We start from the raw sequence: 18,126 nt of genomic DNA, 5'->3' as shown, positions 1-18,126 counted from the left end.
GGAATTATTCGGCAAAAAAGGAGGAGTTTCCTAAAAAAAACCGAAAAGTGTTTAAAATCTTTATTTCAATGAATAAAAGAACTTAAAAAAACCATCAGCATTTAATTGGGTTCCAGTCGTACTTAAAAATAGCGGACCTTTTCCATATTTCTTGATTTTACACATTTTCCTTTCCAAGCGCTTTATGATTTCACACATTTTCCCGTTTCAAAAGCTTTTTGCATAATGTGTGAAACGCCCACATTTCTTTTCCTTATAGGGTGTTTTACATTAATGTGCAGCAGTACCTTCACACATTTAATGTGTTGGTCTACTTATTTTCAAAATGTGTGAAATTTCACACACTAAAGTGTAAGATGTTTTGTCAGTGAAGATAGATGTCGGCAAGGTGTGTATATATTCAGGAGGTGTTACAGAATATCGAATTCCCGATTCAGCCATTTTGGCTATGTAGGCTATGCAACTATACGGAACTCATGAAGTTTGTTTACCAACAAACCACCGAAAAGCTGAGCAAAAAATAAACAATCTCATTGAGAGCCCCGCTCACTCCTCGCCTACTAACGGCATGTTCGTAAATTGATTTTCTCTATCGAAGTGATTTTTTCTATCGATGTTGGCGTTCGTAAATTAAACAAACTGTATGAAAAGCATTGGAAGGTGATTCGACATCTACCAAACAAATCGATGCATCACCCAAACAAATCAGTTTACGAACACGCCGTAACTGTCAAAGTCGGAGAACCTAGTGTATCAAAAGACCTTGGATGTCGGGTCAACATGCACTCATCCGAAAAGAAAACGTTAAATTCACCTGGATTTTCACGTAGGCGCTCATTACGTGAATTTTTGCTCGACTTACGTGAATCACTTACAAGCTAATACAAACTCGCATGATCCTTACGTGAAATTCACATAACCGTTTGCTGTCACAACCAAGGTCACATTTGATTCACGTGAAAATCCAGTGATCCACCAAGTACAAAGAGGTTTGGTGCATTCTATGTGACGTTCACGTAGCTGTGAATAGCTTATTCACGTAGATCTAAGCGAAAGAATACAGTACTCAATATGGCCTCCATCCAATCGTTTGTGATGGCTGTTACAGAAATTACGTGGTGATGGAGAAGCTGATTCTCCGTAAGTAATTAAAATTTTGTTGTGTGGTTGTTTTAAACATCTTTTCATTTTTAAACAGGATTTGGAATTAGGCAGCTTGTAAGCAAAGGCAAGGCTAACAAGAGACATCAAAAGTAAATCTCCCGGCGATATTGATGTTAATGAAAATAAGTGAAATGTAGTGCTGTGTGATTTTTAAAAAGTTAGTGTGTTATGTTTTTAAATTGGTCAAAATAATAAAATGCCTCTGCTAATTCGAAACAATTTTATTTTTATACTGAAAAGAAACTCACTACCTTCATATTTTAATAAAATCTACGTGAATCGCATGTAGCAGAACGAATACCTTTCCACATCCGCTGTACGTTATTTTCACATACAACTCATATGAAAATTACGTGAATTCTGCTTGCTGTGCGAGCTCTGTTTGCTACTTGAAATTCACGTAGGTTCCACGTGATTTTCATGGTGGCAAAAATCCATGTACATTTTCACGTAGCGTTCATGTGAAAAGTTTTTTCGGTGTGCAATGTCGTCAGTGATGTCGCCGTCGCTGATGTTGACGAAAGCTCCGGTTTGGCGATTCAGCGACAATAATGAAGGCTCACGCAAGATGGTGCTTTTTGTCAAAGCAAGTGTCAAAACATGCAACGGTTCAGCCTTGTGATAGGCGATGGAAGCGCTGATGAATTTGAGTGATGGTTTTCCATTAGTGCAAATGGGATGCAGCTAAAATTTCACCCAACTTTTGACAGATCTTACGGGTTTTTCTTAAGGAGAGAAAGAATAACTTCGATTCCATCGCCCATTGAACACAGCTAATGTTTTTAGTACACTCGCATAAAAATGCCAGAGAAACCTCCCGCCCCCGACGCCAGTGGTCTTTTTTCTTTTTTTCCAAGAGAGTCATATGACACCTTTCAACCCCCAGAGAAGAGGAAAATCTCTCAGCAGCAACATCTTGTGGTCGTCGTCGTCGTTCCGTGATCATCTTTCTTCAAATTTAGGGCAGAAAAGTACGTATTCCTGTCGAAAAACACGAGCTAAAACACCGCCGCTATGCCAGGATTCATGTTCAACATCGATGGGGGTTATCTGGAAGGCCTGTGCCGTGGCTTCAAGTGCGGAATCCTGAAGCAGTCGGATTATCTCAATCTGGTCCAGTGCGAATCGTTGGAAGGTAAATAAATCGATATTTTCCGATGTTTTTGGGAGTGGGTTGGGTTAAAGGTGTTCCGATTAGGGGTTTGGGATGGTTAAAAGTTTGTGAGTTGGTGGGCTTTAGGCCGAAATACGACAAAAATACGGAAAGTGCCAACAAAAGTGGTCATATGACCTTATCTCGAAGAAAATAATGCAATGGCAATGAATCACGCCGAGGGGTGCGCTGATGGATGATTGCTCTCAATGATTTATTTTCATTCACGAAAAGTTTCCCAAGACTTAAATTTTATGAATACCTATGTTATAACATGAACTTTAAGGAAGTATTTTTTATGAAAAAAAATCACGTTTTTAAAAAAACTCCAAATTTATCTCAATATCACTTAATATTTTTAATGAAAAATTCCAAACAAGAGGTTTTGAAAATTTTGTTGAAGAATCTGTTGCTTTTCTTTAGATTTGAAGCTGCACCTGCAGGGAACCGATTATGGACAATTCCTGGCCAACGAGCCCTCACCGCTGGCTGTTTCGGTGATCGACGACAAACTACGTGAGAAACTGGTCATTGAGTTCCAGCATATGCGCAACCATGCCGTAGAGCCGCTGTCCACCTTCCTGGACTTCATCACCTACAGCTACATGATCGACAACATCATCCTGTTGATCACGGGAACACTCCACCAGCGTCCGATTTCGGAACTAATTCCCAAGTGCCACCCGCTGGGAAGCTTCGAGCAGATGGAAGCCATCCACGTGGCCGCTACTCCGGCCGAGCTGTACAACGCAGTGTTGGTGGACACCCCACTGGCCCCCTTCTTCGTCGACTGCATCTCGGAGCAGGATCTGGATGAGATGAACATTGAAATCATCCGTAATACGCTGTACAAGGCGTATCTGGAGGCGTTCTACGATTTCTGCAAGAACATCGGTGGAACCACTGCCGATGTAATGTGCGAGATCTTGGCGGTTGGTTTCCTTTTTCTTAAATTTAATATCAATTCCAAAATTTTAATCAACATTTTTTCTTTTAGTTTGAAGCCGACCGTCGCGCCATCATCATCACGATCAATTCGTTCGGCACCGAACTTTCGAAGGACGACCGGGCCAAGCTGTACCCACGCTGTGGACGTATGCACCCGGATGGGTTGGCCGCCCTTGCCCGTGCCGATGACTACGAACAGGTCAAGGCTGTTGCCGAGTACTACGCCGAATATGCGGCTTTGTTCGATGGCTCCGGCAACAATCCCGGAGACAAAACGCTGGAGGACAAGTTCTACGAACACGAGGTCAAGCTCAACGTTTATGCTTTCATTCAGCAGTTCCACTTCGGTGTGTTCTATTCATATCTGAAGCTAAAAGAACAGGAGTGCCGCAACATCGTCTGGATTGCCGAGTGTGTGGCCCAGAAGCACCGTGCCAAGATCGACAACTACATCCCGATCTTCTAAGAGGAATGAGAAACATTATTGGGTGTAAGAATAAAATTAAAGAAAAAAACAGCAACGGTTGAGCGCAAATACAAGCGATTCAGATACATTTAATCGTAAAGTGTAAAACAACATTCCTACCCATATACATTTTCCATTTCGCTCTGCTTCAAAATTTATCTATGAGGCAAACTAAAAAAATGAAATCCGCATCAAGTATTACGATAAAGTTTCGTTTCTCACCATCCAAAACAAAAAAAAACACGTGAAAGTGTCCACTTTAAAGCTGTTTTTATGTGAAGAACTTTTGTTGTTCAAGAACGTGTCATAGGAAGAAACCACCAACTTCACCAAAACTGCTGTTTCTGTTAGTTATGTTTTAAGACCTTCGATCGGTTCCGCTGCCGCTAGAAGAAAATTGAACAACAAACTGTTTTCGTTTTGAACAAAAACTATTCTACTGATATCAATCACACGCAAAATATTCACTTAAAAATCATGGTTCTGTATGATATGTGTTAATAATATACTATATATGAAAACTATTTCAATATTGAACGTTTCACTGAACTGTATTGTGGTGTATGACTTCAATGAATCATGTAGATGGAGCAGATAATATAAAGTGTAGATATTAAGATAAGTTTGTTAATTTATTTTTTCATCATCCTATGCTTTGGTGGACACCCTAATTCACTCCAGTGAGCCTACATGGTTGAATAATTCTACTCAATCAAAGCAATCGAAAGATTACTATTAATTCAACCACGGTATAAGAAACGTTCAGATACCGGTATTTCGATAGCAACTCACTATCTTCTCCAATCTTTTTCTTGTCGAAATACCGGTATCTGAACATTTCCATTACCGTGGTTGAATTAAAGGGACTCTTTCATTTGCTTTGATTCATCACCCTTATTCCTTTCCGAGTTTGATTCTGAGTTTTGGTTTTTATTCAATTCAGGGCTAATATTTTAAACCAGATATCTAGAGTTTTGATGTTTAGTAAAAGGTAAACTTCAAATACATAAATGACCTATGGTTTGGAGTTTTATGAAGTTGAATATAAAAGCGGTGAGGGCGATTGCGTTAAAAGTTTTAATCTTAGAATATATTTTGTTGAATATTCTAGCTTAAACTTGAATATCTTTCTTGGTTTGAATGAACCAATGTTAAAGAGAAAACTTTGCCGATGTTCAGTGTAGAATTTACCTAACCAAGAAAACTTTTGAATACTACAGAAGTCAATAGGCATTTCAAGGTAGTTAATCTTTTAATCAAAACCTTCGACAATAAGATTATTTTTAATCTTGCAAGATTTAAAACCCAATATCGATAAAAATCCGCTCAATGTGTATGATGTATCTGGTTCTGACTTTGAAATCTAGATGACTCTGCATATCACATTCACGTGATTTGCCTGATTTAGCCAAGACTACAGAACAGACCTCAGAAATTGAGCTACTGTTTTTACAAAAACAGCAACAAAGTACCAAAGCGCCTGAATCTATACTGCAGTCGATAATTGATTTCAAACATTCAACGTTTAAAGTTTGAGCACTGGTTTAAGTTTGACAATTTTGACTTAATTTCGGAATTTTCGATAGAACCCAAAAAAATGAAGGGTGTTTCGAAGATTTCTCAGCACACAGAACAAACGACAACGTAATATAAATTTTCCACTCTTTGTTTATTATTGTTATATACACTTACAAATATATGCAATTCCATTCTAGTTACAAATATGTACACTTAATGATCTCTCTAATCTCTAATAAATAAATACTAAACATGTAAGCAACCTATAGCGCGGAACAGGAGATGAAGAGGTACCATATCAATTTGGGACAGATTTTTCGGGTAACAAATTCCGAAAACTAAACAGTCTTAGTTTAGCGTTCATTGCTGTTGATTCTAATTTAACAAGCAGTTCAACTATCGTTTAACTAATTGTAATTTTTCAACTAATTTTCTTTAAAAAAAATCGAGGGAAAACCGGCTACCACCAGTCAACTGCCTGCAGTCTTGTTTTCGTATTTATGAGAATTTTGTTTCAGACCAAAGTATGTAGGTTTTAAAAAATATTTAAAATTAAATTTAAGTATTAAAAACCCCAATTCCGCTCTTTTTCTTTTTTTTTTTTGAAATAGTTAATTTTTAACAAATCGAACATTTCTTAACGAACACTCCAACTAATGGACGAACTCATTCGGTGCCACAGGCAAATGATGGTGGTAGTTGGGCGGTTCCACAATCACGCTCGTGTACTGCGGACCTGCGGAAACGATCGTTCCGTTGTGGGCGAGTTGCTGCTGCTGCGACTGTTGTTGATGGTGGTGATTTGGCTGCTGCTGTTGTTGGTGATGCTGTGAGTGGTTTCCATTTGTGTGGGTTTTGAAGTCCTCCAGGAACCCACTATCGTGTAGTCCGTTGTTATTGTTGTTGTTGTTATTTGTTCCGTTGGCTATCGTTGGACCGACCGTGTGATGTAGATGGTGCACGGTTCCATTAAGATGCCCATTGGCAGAGGTTCCGTTGCTTCCGTTGCTGTTGCTGTTGAAGCAATTCAAGCTGAAATGTTGACTTATATCGTCGTAAGGCGACTGCTGTTGCTGAATGAGGGCCGTGTTATGAATGTAGGTGGCTGTTAGATGAGCTTCCCCGTCTGAGCTGCTACAGCTGTTTGAGCTAGCCGAGAAGGGCCTCAGCACGTTCGACCCATCGCCCTGGGGGTCGTACGTCTGATAGAACGGATCGTAGTAAGAATCCAGAAATTCGTTCGGTGTTCCCTGAGGCATCGACTGGTTGGAGTCCATCATAAACGTACCCTGATGGCCACCGTTGTACTGCTGATGTTGATGATGATCGAAATCAGACGTCTGACTGTGGTGGTGGTGGTGAGGACCACCTTGTAGCGGTGCCCCTACCTGGCCCATCTGGTGCATATTAGTGTCGTCATCGAACTGATGCAGCTGCAGGTAGTGGCTCATTTCTTTGACCAGCAACGGATTGTGGGGCGGTAAAATTGGAGCCTGTCCCTGAAGACCCAGGTGTTGCGGTTGTTGTTGCGGCTGTTGTATTTGCTGCATGGCCACGTGTTGCTGTTGCTGGACACCAAGTGGAGGTGAGATCGGTGTCACATCCGGGTTTGTGGTCATGTTACTGCTGTTAATGATGTTGTTGGCAGCGTTACTATTATTGCTATTGCTGCTATTCACGATCGCTTTGGTGACGGGAGTAGGTGCTGGGGTAGTGATTTCCGGTTTCGGAATCATCGGGCCCTGGATTTCGTTGAGCAGCAGGTCTCGCGCTTCCTGGTCACTGCAAGAGACGGAGAGAAAAAAAAATGAAAACGATGATCTGATAAAATTTAGAAGCTTTATAAACCTGATTTTCCTAATATTAAAAAAAAAAACTTAAATAAAGTCGTTGTATATTCAAAACAGAAGAATCAGTAATATCATGAGAACGCATTTTTCGGACAAATTCTGCATCCAAAATTATCGCCGAAACTGGCGATAAATATTCAGAAAAGAATCAACATAGTACTAAACTGCCCCTACTCGCATAACAGTCCCATATGAATTTTCGTCATTTTTCATCTAACCTGACAGTTCGTCATTTTGAACATAGGGCTTCAATATTTTGTTCTAGAAATTTCGAAAAAAAATATCAACTTGTGGCTGTCCCATATGAAATATACCCGCATAACAGTCCCATATGTGAAATACTACGAATTTGGTTACTTTTCAATGCTTCTTTCGGCGAAATAGATTGCTTTGAATCATTTAAAAAAGATTTAAACTCACTTGATGTCCAATTATGCACACTAGTTCTCGAAGGCAGGTCAATAAGAAGGAAGGAATGTCTTTCTGAGCAAAAAACTAACAGATGTAATCAAAACCGTAAAAAGATTCAACTTACAATGTAGAATTCACGATATTTTTCCAAAAGTGTGTTTCTTTTTCTGATAAATGCATTTAGAAGTTCAAAAATGATCAAATTTGAGTCTTAGAAAGAAGCTTGGTTAGCAAAACATATTCTGTATGGGACTATTATGCGAGTAGATTTGAAAAAGGTCTGAAATATGCTCGCATAACAGTCCCATAACGAATAAAATGGTGCTCCCAACGTTACCGATGGCCCAATTTCTAAAATTTCAGGTCTTACGATTAATTATGACAACCTAGAACACATTCCATCAAACGATTTTCGTTTATGCTGAGACTAGTGGTCATAATCAAAGAATATATTCCAAAACAGAAAAAGCTGATTTTCTCTCTTGCGTGTTTTTGCATATGGGACTGTTATGAAAGTAGGGGCAGTAAAACGCTAATTAAAGTTGAAAAACCCTTAATAATTTGAATGAAAAATTTTGTTTCACACAGCAAACAATTAAATAGAAATAATTTACTGTGAGATCTCATTATAACCTGTGCTATAACGGTGAACGTCAGTTACTCGAATAGTTGTGACCATTGAGCATTGTCTCATCAAAACCTACTGTTAGTCAAAAATTGTTCGTTCAACACACCAAATTATTCTTAACAGATAAATTTTAATCAATAGTGGAACTAAAATATCTTCATTCAATGTAGAAAAATGTTCTCTCTTTAGATCAATGATCACTTTATTATTTAACATATCTGATCTTAATATGCACATTGAGCCTAATTTTTCTTAGATCACTACCAGCATTTCTGGGATTTTAATTCATGCAGTTTCGAACATCGTTGCTCTATTTGAGCTGGTTCTAACAATTCTCTGTTAAACTATTACCAGTTTATGTGATGGAAAGAAATGATAGAAATTCTTCAGAAAACGGAAAACCTACCTCAGCACATAGTTCACGCTGACGATGCAGTGGGGCCGCGAAGATCGGGTGTTATGCACCACGGTCGCATAAGACTGCACCCATGTCCAGCCGCCGCCCTTGGTCAGAAACCGGTAGTACTTGGTCGTAACCTGGCCCTTGTACATTACTGGAGGAAGCGAAGATAAATGATAAAGAAAAGGGTTACTACGATGATGATGATGACGGTGACGATGATTATAGCACATTTGAGGAGAAAAAGAGAAACACAACAGAATGTATGTAATTTGATCCGCCTCCTTATTCCGCTCGCTATTTAGGGTGCTCTCAAAAGTGTTTCTGTTTCGTTTGTTCACTTTATCAGTTCTCGGATTGATGCGTTTCCTCCCTCTTGCTTATGCGCGCACGCAAAGGAAATTCAAACGAGAGATATTCGAAAGCAACAAACAGGAATAATTCCCCCGTAGATGTTATGGAGGTTGGTGAATTAGTTTTGAATGAGGATTTTTGAAGTTCGAGCTACTGTTTGTCGGGAAACGGAACAAGATACCTACACGATAATTGGCTATACTTACATATCTGATGGGAATATCGCATGTGCAGGATATCCGTCGCGTGGATATACTGGTACAGTGTTTTCTCGATTAGGTCCTGCGGTTCATAGCCCGTTAGCTGGGAAACCCTAAAATTGAAAGAGAAAAAGGACGAAATTGATCAACTGTGGTAGGAACAGTTAAACATAACCATTAAAACTGAAGATTTTCATTAAAATTTTATGTAAATTCTAGATTTTCTTTTAGATCGTCATTCCATCGCCCATTGAACAGACTAGGATGAAAAGAACAGAAAGTAGCACCAAAAAAAAACAACAATCCGCACAAACTTCCATGGAAAAAAAAAGAAACAAAATTCACCGGAAGTTGAACCGAGCGAGGTGTTCGTACCCCATGGAGCATGGAGTACAGAGCACACAAACAACAAAACAGACCATCTCTCATCGCCACCATCAGTCGTCCCTTCTCCAGGCGGCGCTCATGCTCGTGTGCTGCAAATAAGCTTTGGCACGTTCCGCGGATTTGATAGGGCAAATAGTGAGTGCCCTGCCCTGGCTGATCTGGCCTGGAACTTCATCATCTGTTGATGCAAGTGGTGCCAGAAAAAGTTCAATTGTCTGACAAAGTTTTGTTTGTTAAAGATAAAGACTAATCTCAAAAGATAGTAAACCATTTTTAATTTTTTTTGGCGTTGCTTGTTTAAGTACTTATTTGAATGTTTTTTCACATTGGCATCACTGGAACAAGCACTAGGGTTTTTGAGGACTGCCAATGGAAAGCAAAAGACCCTTCTGCTGGGGACAGTTGACAAACTTCAACAACTTCGACAAATCACTTTGGCACCGACGCCCGGCAGGGTGGTGTTTACCGAATGGGGGTTCCACCATCATCGCCGTCTGGAAGCGGTAAATTTGCTTAGTCCAATACTCGACGAACTTCTGATTTTTTCCCTTTTATCTTAGCTAGGTCTTTTTCTGTCTTCGTACTACTGCTCAACTACAACAGGTCGTCAATTTCCAAAAACCAGTCGATGAACGTAAACCAAACATTCGATCGATATTGTTTACGTTTTATCATTGTTTTTTAGTTTGATTTTTTTCTTTTCTAGAGATAAACGAAGCCATGAATGGCGAATCTTGCACAGCACATGGTCCATATTCCGTAAAAGTGCAGTATCAAATTACACGATTTGTTTTCCACTTTGCAGCGCGGTCGTTGCTTGAACGAATAAAAAAGAAATACCCTCAGCCGTCGTAAGTGGTTCCGATATTTACACGGTAGCATTCGAGGGGTATCCGTTTTCATTGTTTGACACTTAAAAAAGCATTGCGCTATACTTATAGGTACCGACTATCTCGTTACGTGTCATGTCCCTATTTCCTAATTTTGATGACTATTTTCCGCATAGACGGTTTACAACTGCAGTTATGACATTGTGAAGTGCTGTTATTAGAAGCAACCACTATTTTGGTTTTCAAATGTAGCACGTGAGCAAAGGGATAGCCTCGTGAAATTTGATTCACTTTCTGTCTAAACTTAAACTATATAAGAAAAAACAGTTGAAACAGCACTCACTTGGCGTCCAGGAAGATCAGCTTCAGATCCATGCTGGCGCGGAACATGAACATGTTCTGGTGCAGCTTGATCTCGGTGATGGCCGAAGGGGGCAGCGAGTGTCCAACGGCCACCAGGCCCAGATTCTGGATGCAGCTGTGCCCATCGCCGTACGTCGAATCGCCCGGGTAGATGCGCGCCTTCAGATAGCCGGAACAGTGGATGACCTATGGATGGTAATGGAGAGGAAGTTAGTAAAGATCAGTGTCACGAAAAGTTAAAAATTCCTAGGCAATTCATTAAAAAAAGGTAAGATATTTCTTAAATCAAGTTTTACTCTGATTCGAAGTATACACACAAAACTTTCGAGGCTCCACTTAGCAAAAATACTGTGTTACTTTCGATTAGCAAAAAGGTTTGTTTAACTAACACGATAGCAAAAAGGTTATTTTGTTTGATTTCAGCGAAAACTAATTTTGTTAGCCGCTGTGTTTTTGGAAAGCAGCCGTCTTTCCCGCCGCAAAGAAAACGAAACGTGCAGTTACGCAAATTTCAAGAAGAGGATGCTTTTGGTAAACAAGCGGACGACGAAATGGTGGCCTGATCTACACAGGAAGCATACAGGTAAGAGTCCATCTGGACACTGATGGATTTTACGGGTTTTCAAGTGTTTTTTTTTCTACCAGGTTGCCGTTACCAGCGGATATGACACCAATGCCCGGGAGTCGCCAGAGAAGTTGCAAAGTCCTGACAGGATGGAACTTTGTTGATTCCGGTAAGACGACGATAGAAACATTCGCGAAACCACCGGTAAAAATCCTACCCACATCCGGAGCATCTCGGTCCAGGCGCCGGAAGAAAATCAAAGTAAACAAAGTGTTGTGTTGTGAAATTAAGCGGAAATCCAAAATAAAGTATAAAAGGGAAAAAAATGGGTTTTTTGTGTAAAATCTGGTGCCCTCCCTGCGTTTTGAAAGCAAAAAAAAAATTTGTAAATGAAAATCTGCCCGGTATTTTTCACGCGGTTTTTGCTAAAATTTCAGTAAAATTTTTCGGCGGCTTATTTTGCCCTTGTTTGCTAAAATTTTAGCAGAAAAAAATTGCTAAATTGATTGCTCAATTTCTAGCTGGTCAAATTTGAGCAAAATTTTGCTAAAATCTGGCCTCAGAAATTTTGGGTGTAGGTTCCTTTAAAAAATCAACTATAGATAGACTCTAGAGTTAACTTTTGAACTGATAATTTCTTCCTAGAACGTAGGTGTACCTACATATGCAGATGTAGGTATATCGTTATGAAAAATAACAAAGAAACTCCTCGACGTATGCATGACCATGCATACTAATTTTTCCCACAAAGAAACGAGCCAGGTACTTCCAGTAGTGAAGATGCACCCAGCGCAGCAACTTCCTCCTTACTTTTCTTCCGAAACCCTTTGTGATTACAATTTAAAAGTTAATCAACACACAAAAAGGAGTGTTATATGTGAACGCTCTTGAGACACAAACAGACTAACAACGAGAGAAAAAAAAACAAATCTCGAGCACACCGCACCGGATATGAATATGAAACTTTTGATCTCAATCCTTTTTTTTCAACCGAATTGAATAATTGATTAATGAGCTGCTTTGCATGGCACACGGTAGGTTGGGCAAACGTTCGTCAACCCTTTTTTTCGCTCGACTCACTCAACCATAACGAAAAACCAAAAACCTAATGGGTCTCTCGTAAGAGATGATGATACCAGTTAAAGCGGAGGAAAACTTGTATAGCTTTATTCTTCCCGGAAAATTGTGGAGGGCGCGTGTAAGATGAAACGTATTAAACTCGTTCAAACTATAACTTATACATACTTTGTAGTTGTTATGAACTTGCAACCATCAACCATCTTCGGGTGGAGGAAAATTTACGTTTACGCTACATATACATTAGAGAATGCATCCAGATGATAGCCCTGCTTGGGTTTGCGCTCCAATAGAAGCACCCTGAACGTTTCACGTTCCTCTAAGCTGGAACCAGCAGCCAACCATGCCTCAACAAACTCCGAAACGGCTTGCGAAGGAAAGTCATACCTATATGTATGTAAGTAGAAGTAGTTGGTGGTTCACGTGTTTTGCCCAAACCCCAGCTAAGTTTCGAGGTCGTTTTGTTTGGTCTTGGAGTCACGTATAATTGCTTGTTGTTGTTTTATTGCGCTATGTTACTGGTTGTTTCAAATTGCTGTTTTTTTTTCGGGTGCCCTTCCAATAAGCTGGATGAAATACATTTTATACGAACTTGACTGGAAAAGTTGCAGCAAAAACTCTCCAGAAAAGTTAAAGAAAAAACTGAAAGATTAAAGATTAAAGAAACTCGGCATTGTATATCTCAGAAACCCCTGAACAATATTCTACAAATTTAGAGTCTTTGAGTTACGGTAAATGTTGTGTCAAATTTTGTTCAATAAAGCAAATTAAATACAGTACATTTGAGTAATGCTTCAAAGTGTAGCACACTGTTAGCGAAAAAACGAAATATTTCGTATTCAGTTCGCAATGTGTTAATTAAGTTCACTTCATCAAATGACAATTTCCTGGTTGATATTTCTACAATACACATACCACAGTTGAATTTTTTAAGTTCAATCGCGCCGCCTGGTGTTCAATAGCGGCATTTCACAGAATTATTCCTGACAAAGAAGGCTGCTTATGGATGGATAACGAACGAAAATCAGTTTTTGGTTGTGACAGGAATATAACAAAACATCACTAAAAAACTTCAAAAGGTAGAATATTCAACACATAGAGCAAATTTGATAAGGAGTCTAGTCGACTACGGAAGCATTACGCATGCAAATGCAGCAAAATCTAATCGAAGCAGAATAGAAGTAGTTATGAATCAATGTTGGCGCAAAATTACAGGTTGTACAAGAACAACTCCCAAAAATACCCTCTGTGCTTTGGCTGGAGAATTCCCACTCAACATCCGATCACAATACCTTGCATGCCGAGAGATAGCCAGATATGCGGCAAACGGATCGATAGTCATGAATCAACTAATTGCTCTTGATCCAACGACTTCAACAGACAATCTCACCTTCTGTGAAAAAACTTACCTTGAACACAGAGAAATTTTCAGTGCCATCGTTCCTATGGAGAAAATCGAAATAACTCACAACATCCTTTCGGCTCTCGACATCCAAACGTGTCTGGGAGATTTGAGGCCAACGAAAAAAGATACTGACCCTAGAATTCTCAAACAAATGGTAATCTGTCTGCAGCACAACAAGTACCAGCGTAGGAGGCCCATATACACAGATGCTTCGAAATCTTCTCACTCTTGCGGGATAGGGGTTTATTGCCCGACAACCAAACGCAAAATCAGCCTAAAACTTAGAAGAACGACTTGTATAATGACAGCCGAAATCTATGCTATATCTGTAGCATTGGAATTTATCGCTTCGGAACACATCATGTTAAGTGTCATCTACACGGACTCTTTGTCCGCCTGCATAATGTTAGAAAACGCAGCGCACAGAACCGAGAGAAACACGGTGCTACACAACATAATACATCTAATGTGTCGGTTTGGTGTAACTCTGCAATGGATTCCAAGTCATATATCCATACAAGGCAACGACATCGCGGATGAACTAGCAAAAGCGGGAACTTCTTCAGAACACTACCTGGAAAACAAAATATTTCTTAACCCTTCATTTCATGATTTAAGTTAATCAGATGGGCTTGTTTAATTATGGGTATTCCGGCATCTGTGTAAATACCTGGCCAGCTGGCAATTGATTGAACATTCTTATTATATAGTCAGATATAGGATGAAATACATCCAACCTGTCAGTCTATGATTTTGAAAAGAACAATTTTTTTAACTCAAATTGGAAAATAGTTTAATAATCTTAATTAAAAGCATTTTTCGTCGATTCATTATTAGAAGCCGATCATACTTTAGAAAAAACAATGAGCATTGTTTTCTTCAATCAAATCATTCAATGTGTCTCTATGAAAACAAGCACACCAATACTTCAAACCTCGGATATCGAATGTAGGTAGATAGTTCTGAAGTTTCAAATCGAAAAATAAAAAAATGTATTCGTTTTTTATTTATTGATTTTAAAACTCTCTGGCTCAAGCCCCGTACTTGAGTTTAAATAATAAAGGATTAAGATAACATTTTTGAAAATTTACAGTTTCAATACAGTGAAACTTAAAATTTACCTCATTAAAGTAAAAAAAAAATTCTTTCATCAACAACTTGTTTGATAATTTTTCTTGATTAGTATGCAGTTTATGAGATCAAAAGAATAAAAAATTCAACATATTTTTATGAGTGTCTTATGAAAATTGAATGGTAAATTTTGAGTTTATAATGTAATTTTTTTTTTCAAACTTTAAACTATATTTGATTATATTTTCAGATTTATAGAAATTTTTCTTATACTATTGCGATTGTATGAAACTACAACTTTATGCAAAATATATGTAAAACGAGAAAAGAGAAAACTTTGTAGCGCGTTTTGTCGAAAACAGTTTTGAGGCACTTAGACCCTTTTGGCTTAGGGCCTCATATATCACTTTATATAAAGCGTTTTAAACTGTTTTCCCCAATGTATGTTTTCTTGTTCAATATTTTGGAACTCTTGAAAATTTGTGTATGCTTCTTTACTAAATTATGAACATCTGACTTTTTTTTATATTAAAAATATGTATTTTTTATACCAGCGGGCGTGGAAAAAAATCAATAAAATGTGTATTACATACCTACGCTAAATCTTGTGTTAGTTTATATTTCGGGCCCGTCCTAGTTTTCGATTTGATAAATTTTGAACTTTTAACAAAGTTTGCGAATTTTGATAACGATTTAATGCTAACATTTAATTTCTTTACCTCGGCGGCTCTCGTGAGCTGAGGGGGGGGGGGGGGGCAACTCCCCCTCCTCCCACCACCCCCCTGTTAATACGACCTGATCATGATAAAAAATCAATTGTAACGAGAACAGTTTCACCAGGAAACAAACACACTGTTTAAACGATGCAAGTTTCGGAAAAACACTATGGAACCCATATACTAAGCTAGGGTGCTACCGTTGCATGATGTTGCAAATTTGCAACAATTATTGAAAAACCATTATATCAGAGAGAAAACAAAAAAAATACTCAATTTGTGTTTATTATGTGAATTACTTTAGTGAGAATACGAAAATATTTTTTTTGAGTCGAAAAAAAATTCTCACTGTAAATTAGACTAGGCCAAAAATTTGAAAAATAAGGCTTTTTCCACATTCCATATTTTTCAGATTCAAGGTGGTCTTTTTTGTACCTATATACACTGAGAGTCATTTTTTTTCTAATTGAACGTGATTTTGAAGTTAGAAATGGTATTTCCATCGAAAAAAATTAGACTTTTATGCTAAATGCGAAATTTGGAACAGTTTTAATTAATTGTTGCAAATTTGTTACTTTATGAAACGAAGGGTTAAAGACGCTTTCAACATTTTTGCGGAATATCAAACCTCGAACTGCAACCATTGGTATCAGGAATACGCGAAAGAAAAAGGAAAGCATTTCTTTGCAATCCAACCCCTTTTCCTAGAAACGCCTTGGTATAAGGGAAAACACTTGAAAAACAAGCAAGTCAGGACTTTGAACCGGATTATGACAGGACACAACTACTCAAAATACTGGTTAGCAAAAATGAAAATTATTGACGATGCCCGCTGCGATACTTGCCAAGAAAATGAAACAGCTGAACACATAATACTGTATTGTCCGAATTACTTACAAATAAGGAAAAATTATACCTTCGAAAACAAATATGCCAGTCTGACTGAATTACTGCAAACAAACGATATAGAAGTTTTCAAGGAAGTCACAAACTTTCTCACTGAAATTAAAGCTGAAATTTGATATCTTCAATCAATTTAACACAAATCAACTGCTAACAAAGTAATGCTGGGCATATGATCTCGTTATCGGTCCCATAGAAACGAGCTGCTGAAGTGCAGCCAGAATAAAGAAGAAGAAGAAGAGCAAATTTGAATATGTTAAATCTACCAGACATTCATATACATGTGATGTGTACGGTTTCAATTAGATAAATGTTACAACTGGGTTCGAAATAAATTGAAGATTTTAGGAATCGATTGAGCATTCAGAGAAAGCTTAGGAAAAAATGTCTCTGGGTGCCTATTTCCGAAAAAAAACAGAGAAAGTGTGCTGGAAAAGTAAGGAGTTGAGGGTTCAAATTCCGAGGTTTAGAAATTCTAATTTTTATTTAAATATTTTCAATATAAATTACTTATCAAAGATTACAAATGAACACAGTTGAATCCAAAAACTCCATCCTGAACTGCATTTCTGAATAAAAATTCAATCCTAAGTACAAAATAAAAACATTATTTCCAATAATTTCGGGTATTTCATCATGCGAAAACCTTGGAATTTTTATGTTTGGATGTAGAAATTAACTCACACTTAAGATTTTGTGGACAGAAAATTCAATTGTGATTATTGAAAGAAAATTTCAGAAAACATGGATTCGGAATTTTAGGAATTATCAAATTCTCCGACTTTTCAAAATGTTATGGTTGCAACTTAAATTGATCCTAGGCCTAGCACAAGGTTTCATGCTAAATTTGGGCAAAATCGAACCACACGGGGTTAATCGCGCAGCGAGCCTGAAGGCTGTATGGAATATTGAGACATTTTGTTCGAGAGGAACACGAAAAAAACAATCTTCATCTATAACTTTGGTCTCTCCCGGCCGATTTCTCCATTATCTCATTCGTTAGGATACCGATGAAAGCTCCAAATAAAACTTTAAATAAAATGGGGGTTACTCAATGCTGCTCAGAAAAAGTCGTAGGTAAGTATTAGAAATTATAAGACCCAAACCTAATAAAAAAAACTATTCTTTCATATTTCAAAATTATAATCAGTATCATGGGAAGGCTAAATAGTCTTCTTTTCATCTTATTTGCGAGACTTTAAAGTATCTATGATAAAGGGCGAACACGAAATTATTGCGACACATTCAACAGGGCATAACATTTTTAACTATTGGGTAAAAATGAACCAACTTTTGCACACTTTCTCAGACTCTCTTCAGACTGAGAGAAAGGTGAAGAGGATGATTAAAGCAAATCTCAACGTCTCAAACCGTAATTTGGCTAAACAGATCGACATGTCGCAGAGCTACGTCCAGAATGCAACGAAGAGAGCTGGATTACATACATACAAGGTACAGAACTTCCCGAAACCGCGATGAGCGACAAGAATCTACGGCTAAAACTCGGGTACGGAAGCTCTTCCAGAAGATGATGACAAAATAAAGCTGCTGTGTGATTTACGACGAAACGTATATAAAAGCCGACTCTAAGCAAATTCCGGGGTTGGAGTTTTTCACCGGCAAGAGCAAGTTCGATGTGAACGACAAATTTAAAAAGAAGGAAATGTCGAAGTTCGCCTCCAAATATCTCGTTTGGCAAATCTGATTGGCTCGAGAA

General features: G+C 38.3%; 2 protein-coding genes across 6 annotated transcripts in view; one reads left to right on the top strand and one right to left on the bottom strand.

The window, feature by feature from the left end:
- Window positions 1-2,033: 2,033 nt before the first annotated feature.
- On the top strand, window positions 2,034-4,255 carry LOC129751803 (V-type proton ATPase subunit d 1). Its single transcript, XM_055747534.1, has 3 exons — window positions 2,034-2,299; window positions 2,741-3,249; window positions 3,315-4,255. Exons 1-3 carry the CDS (start codon window positions 2,179-2,181, stop codon window positions 3,729-3,731), a joined length of 1,047 nt encoding a protein of 348 aa, XP_055603509.1. The 5' UTR covers window positions 2,034-2,178; the 3' UTR covers window positions 3,732-4,255.
- A 1,139-nt stretch (window positions 4,256-5,394) lies between these two features.
- LOC129739018 (protein single-minded) overlaps window positions 5,395-18,126 on the bottom strand; it is a 97,973-nt gene continuing 85,241 nt past the window's right edge. For all 5 annotated transcript variants that reach the window (XM_055730408.1, XM_055730419.1, XM_055730394.1 and 2 more), the window contains exons 4-7: window positions 10,653-10,858; window positions 9,099-9,205; window positions 8,545-8,692; window positions 5,395-7,031 (exon numbers count right to left, since the gene is read on the bottom strand). In XM_055730408.1, coding sequence (XP_055586383.1) covers window positions 5,903-7,031; window positions 8,545-8,692; window positions 9,099-9,205; window positions 10,653-10,858 — 1,590 coding nt within the window. In that variant the 3' untranslated portion in view covers window positions 5,395-5,902. The remainder of the gene's footprint in view (window positions 7,032-8,544; window positions 8,693-9,098; window positions 9,206-10,652; window positions 10,859-18,126) is intronic.

This window comes from Uranotaenia lowii, chromosome 1 (assembly GCF_029784155.1).
Source record: "Uranotaenia lowii strain MFRU-FL chromosome 1, ASM2978415v1, whole genome shotgun sequence".
NCBI classification, from domain to species: Eukaryota; Metazoa; Arthropoda; class Insecta; order Diptera; family Culicidae; genus Uranotaenia; species Uranotaenia lowii.
Note: the sequence above shows the minus strand (reverse complement) of the source record. Positions and strands in the feature narration are given on the sequence as shown.

Coding starts and splice junctions, on each gene's coding strand:
- LOC129751803 (XM_055747534.1), top strand. CDS start 2,179: ATGCCAGGATTCATGTTCAACATCGATGGGGGTTATCTGGAAGGCCTG. Junction 2,300..2,740: donor CCAGTGCGAATCGTTGGAAG/GTAAATAAATCG, acceptor GCTTTTCTTTAG/ATTTGAAGCTGCACCTGCAG. Junction 3,250..3,314: donor TAATGTGCGAGATCTTGGCG/GTTGGTTTCCTT, acceptor TTTTTCTTTTAG/TTTGAAGCCGACCGTCGCGC.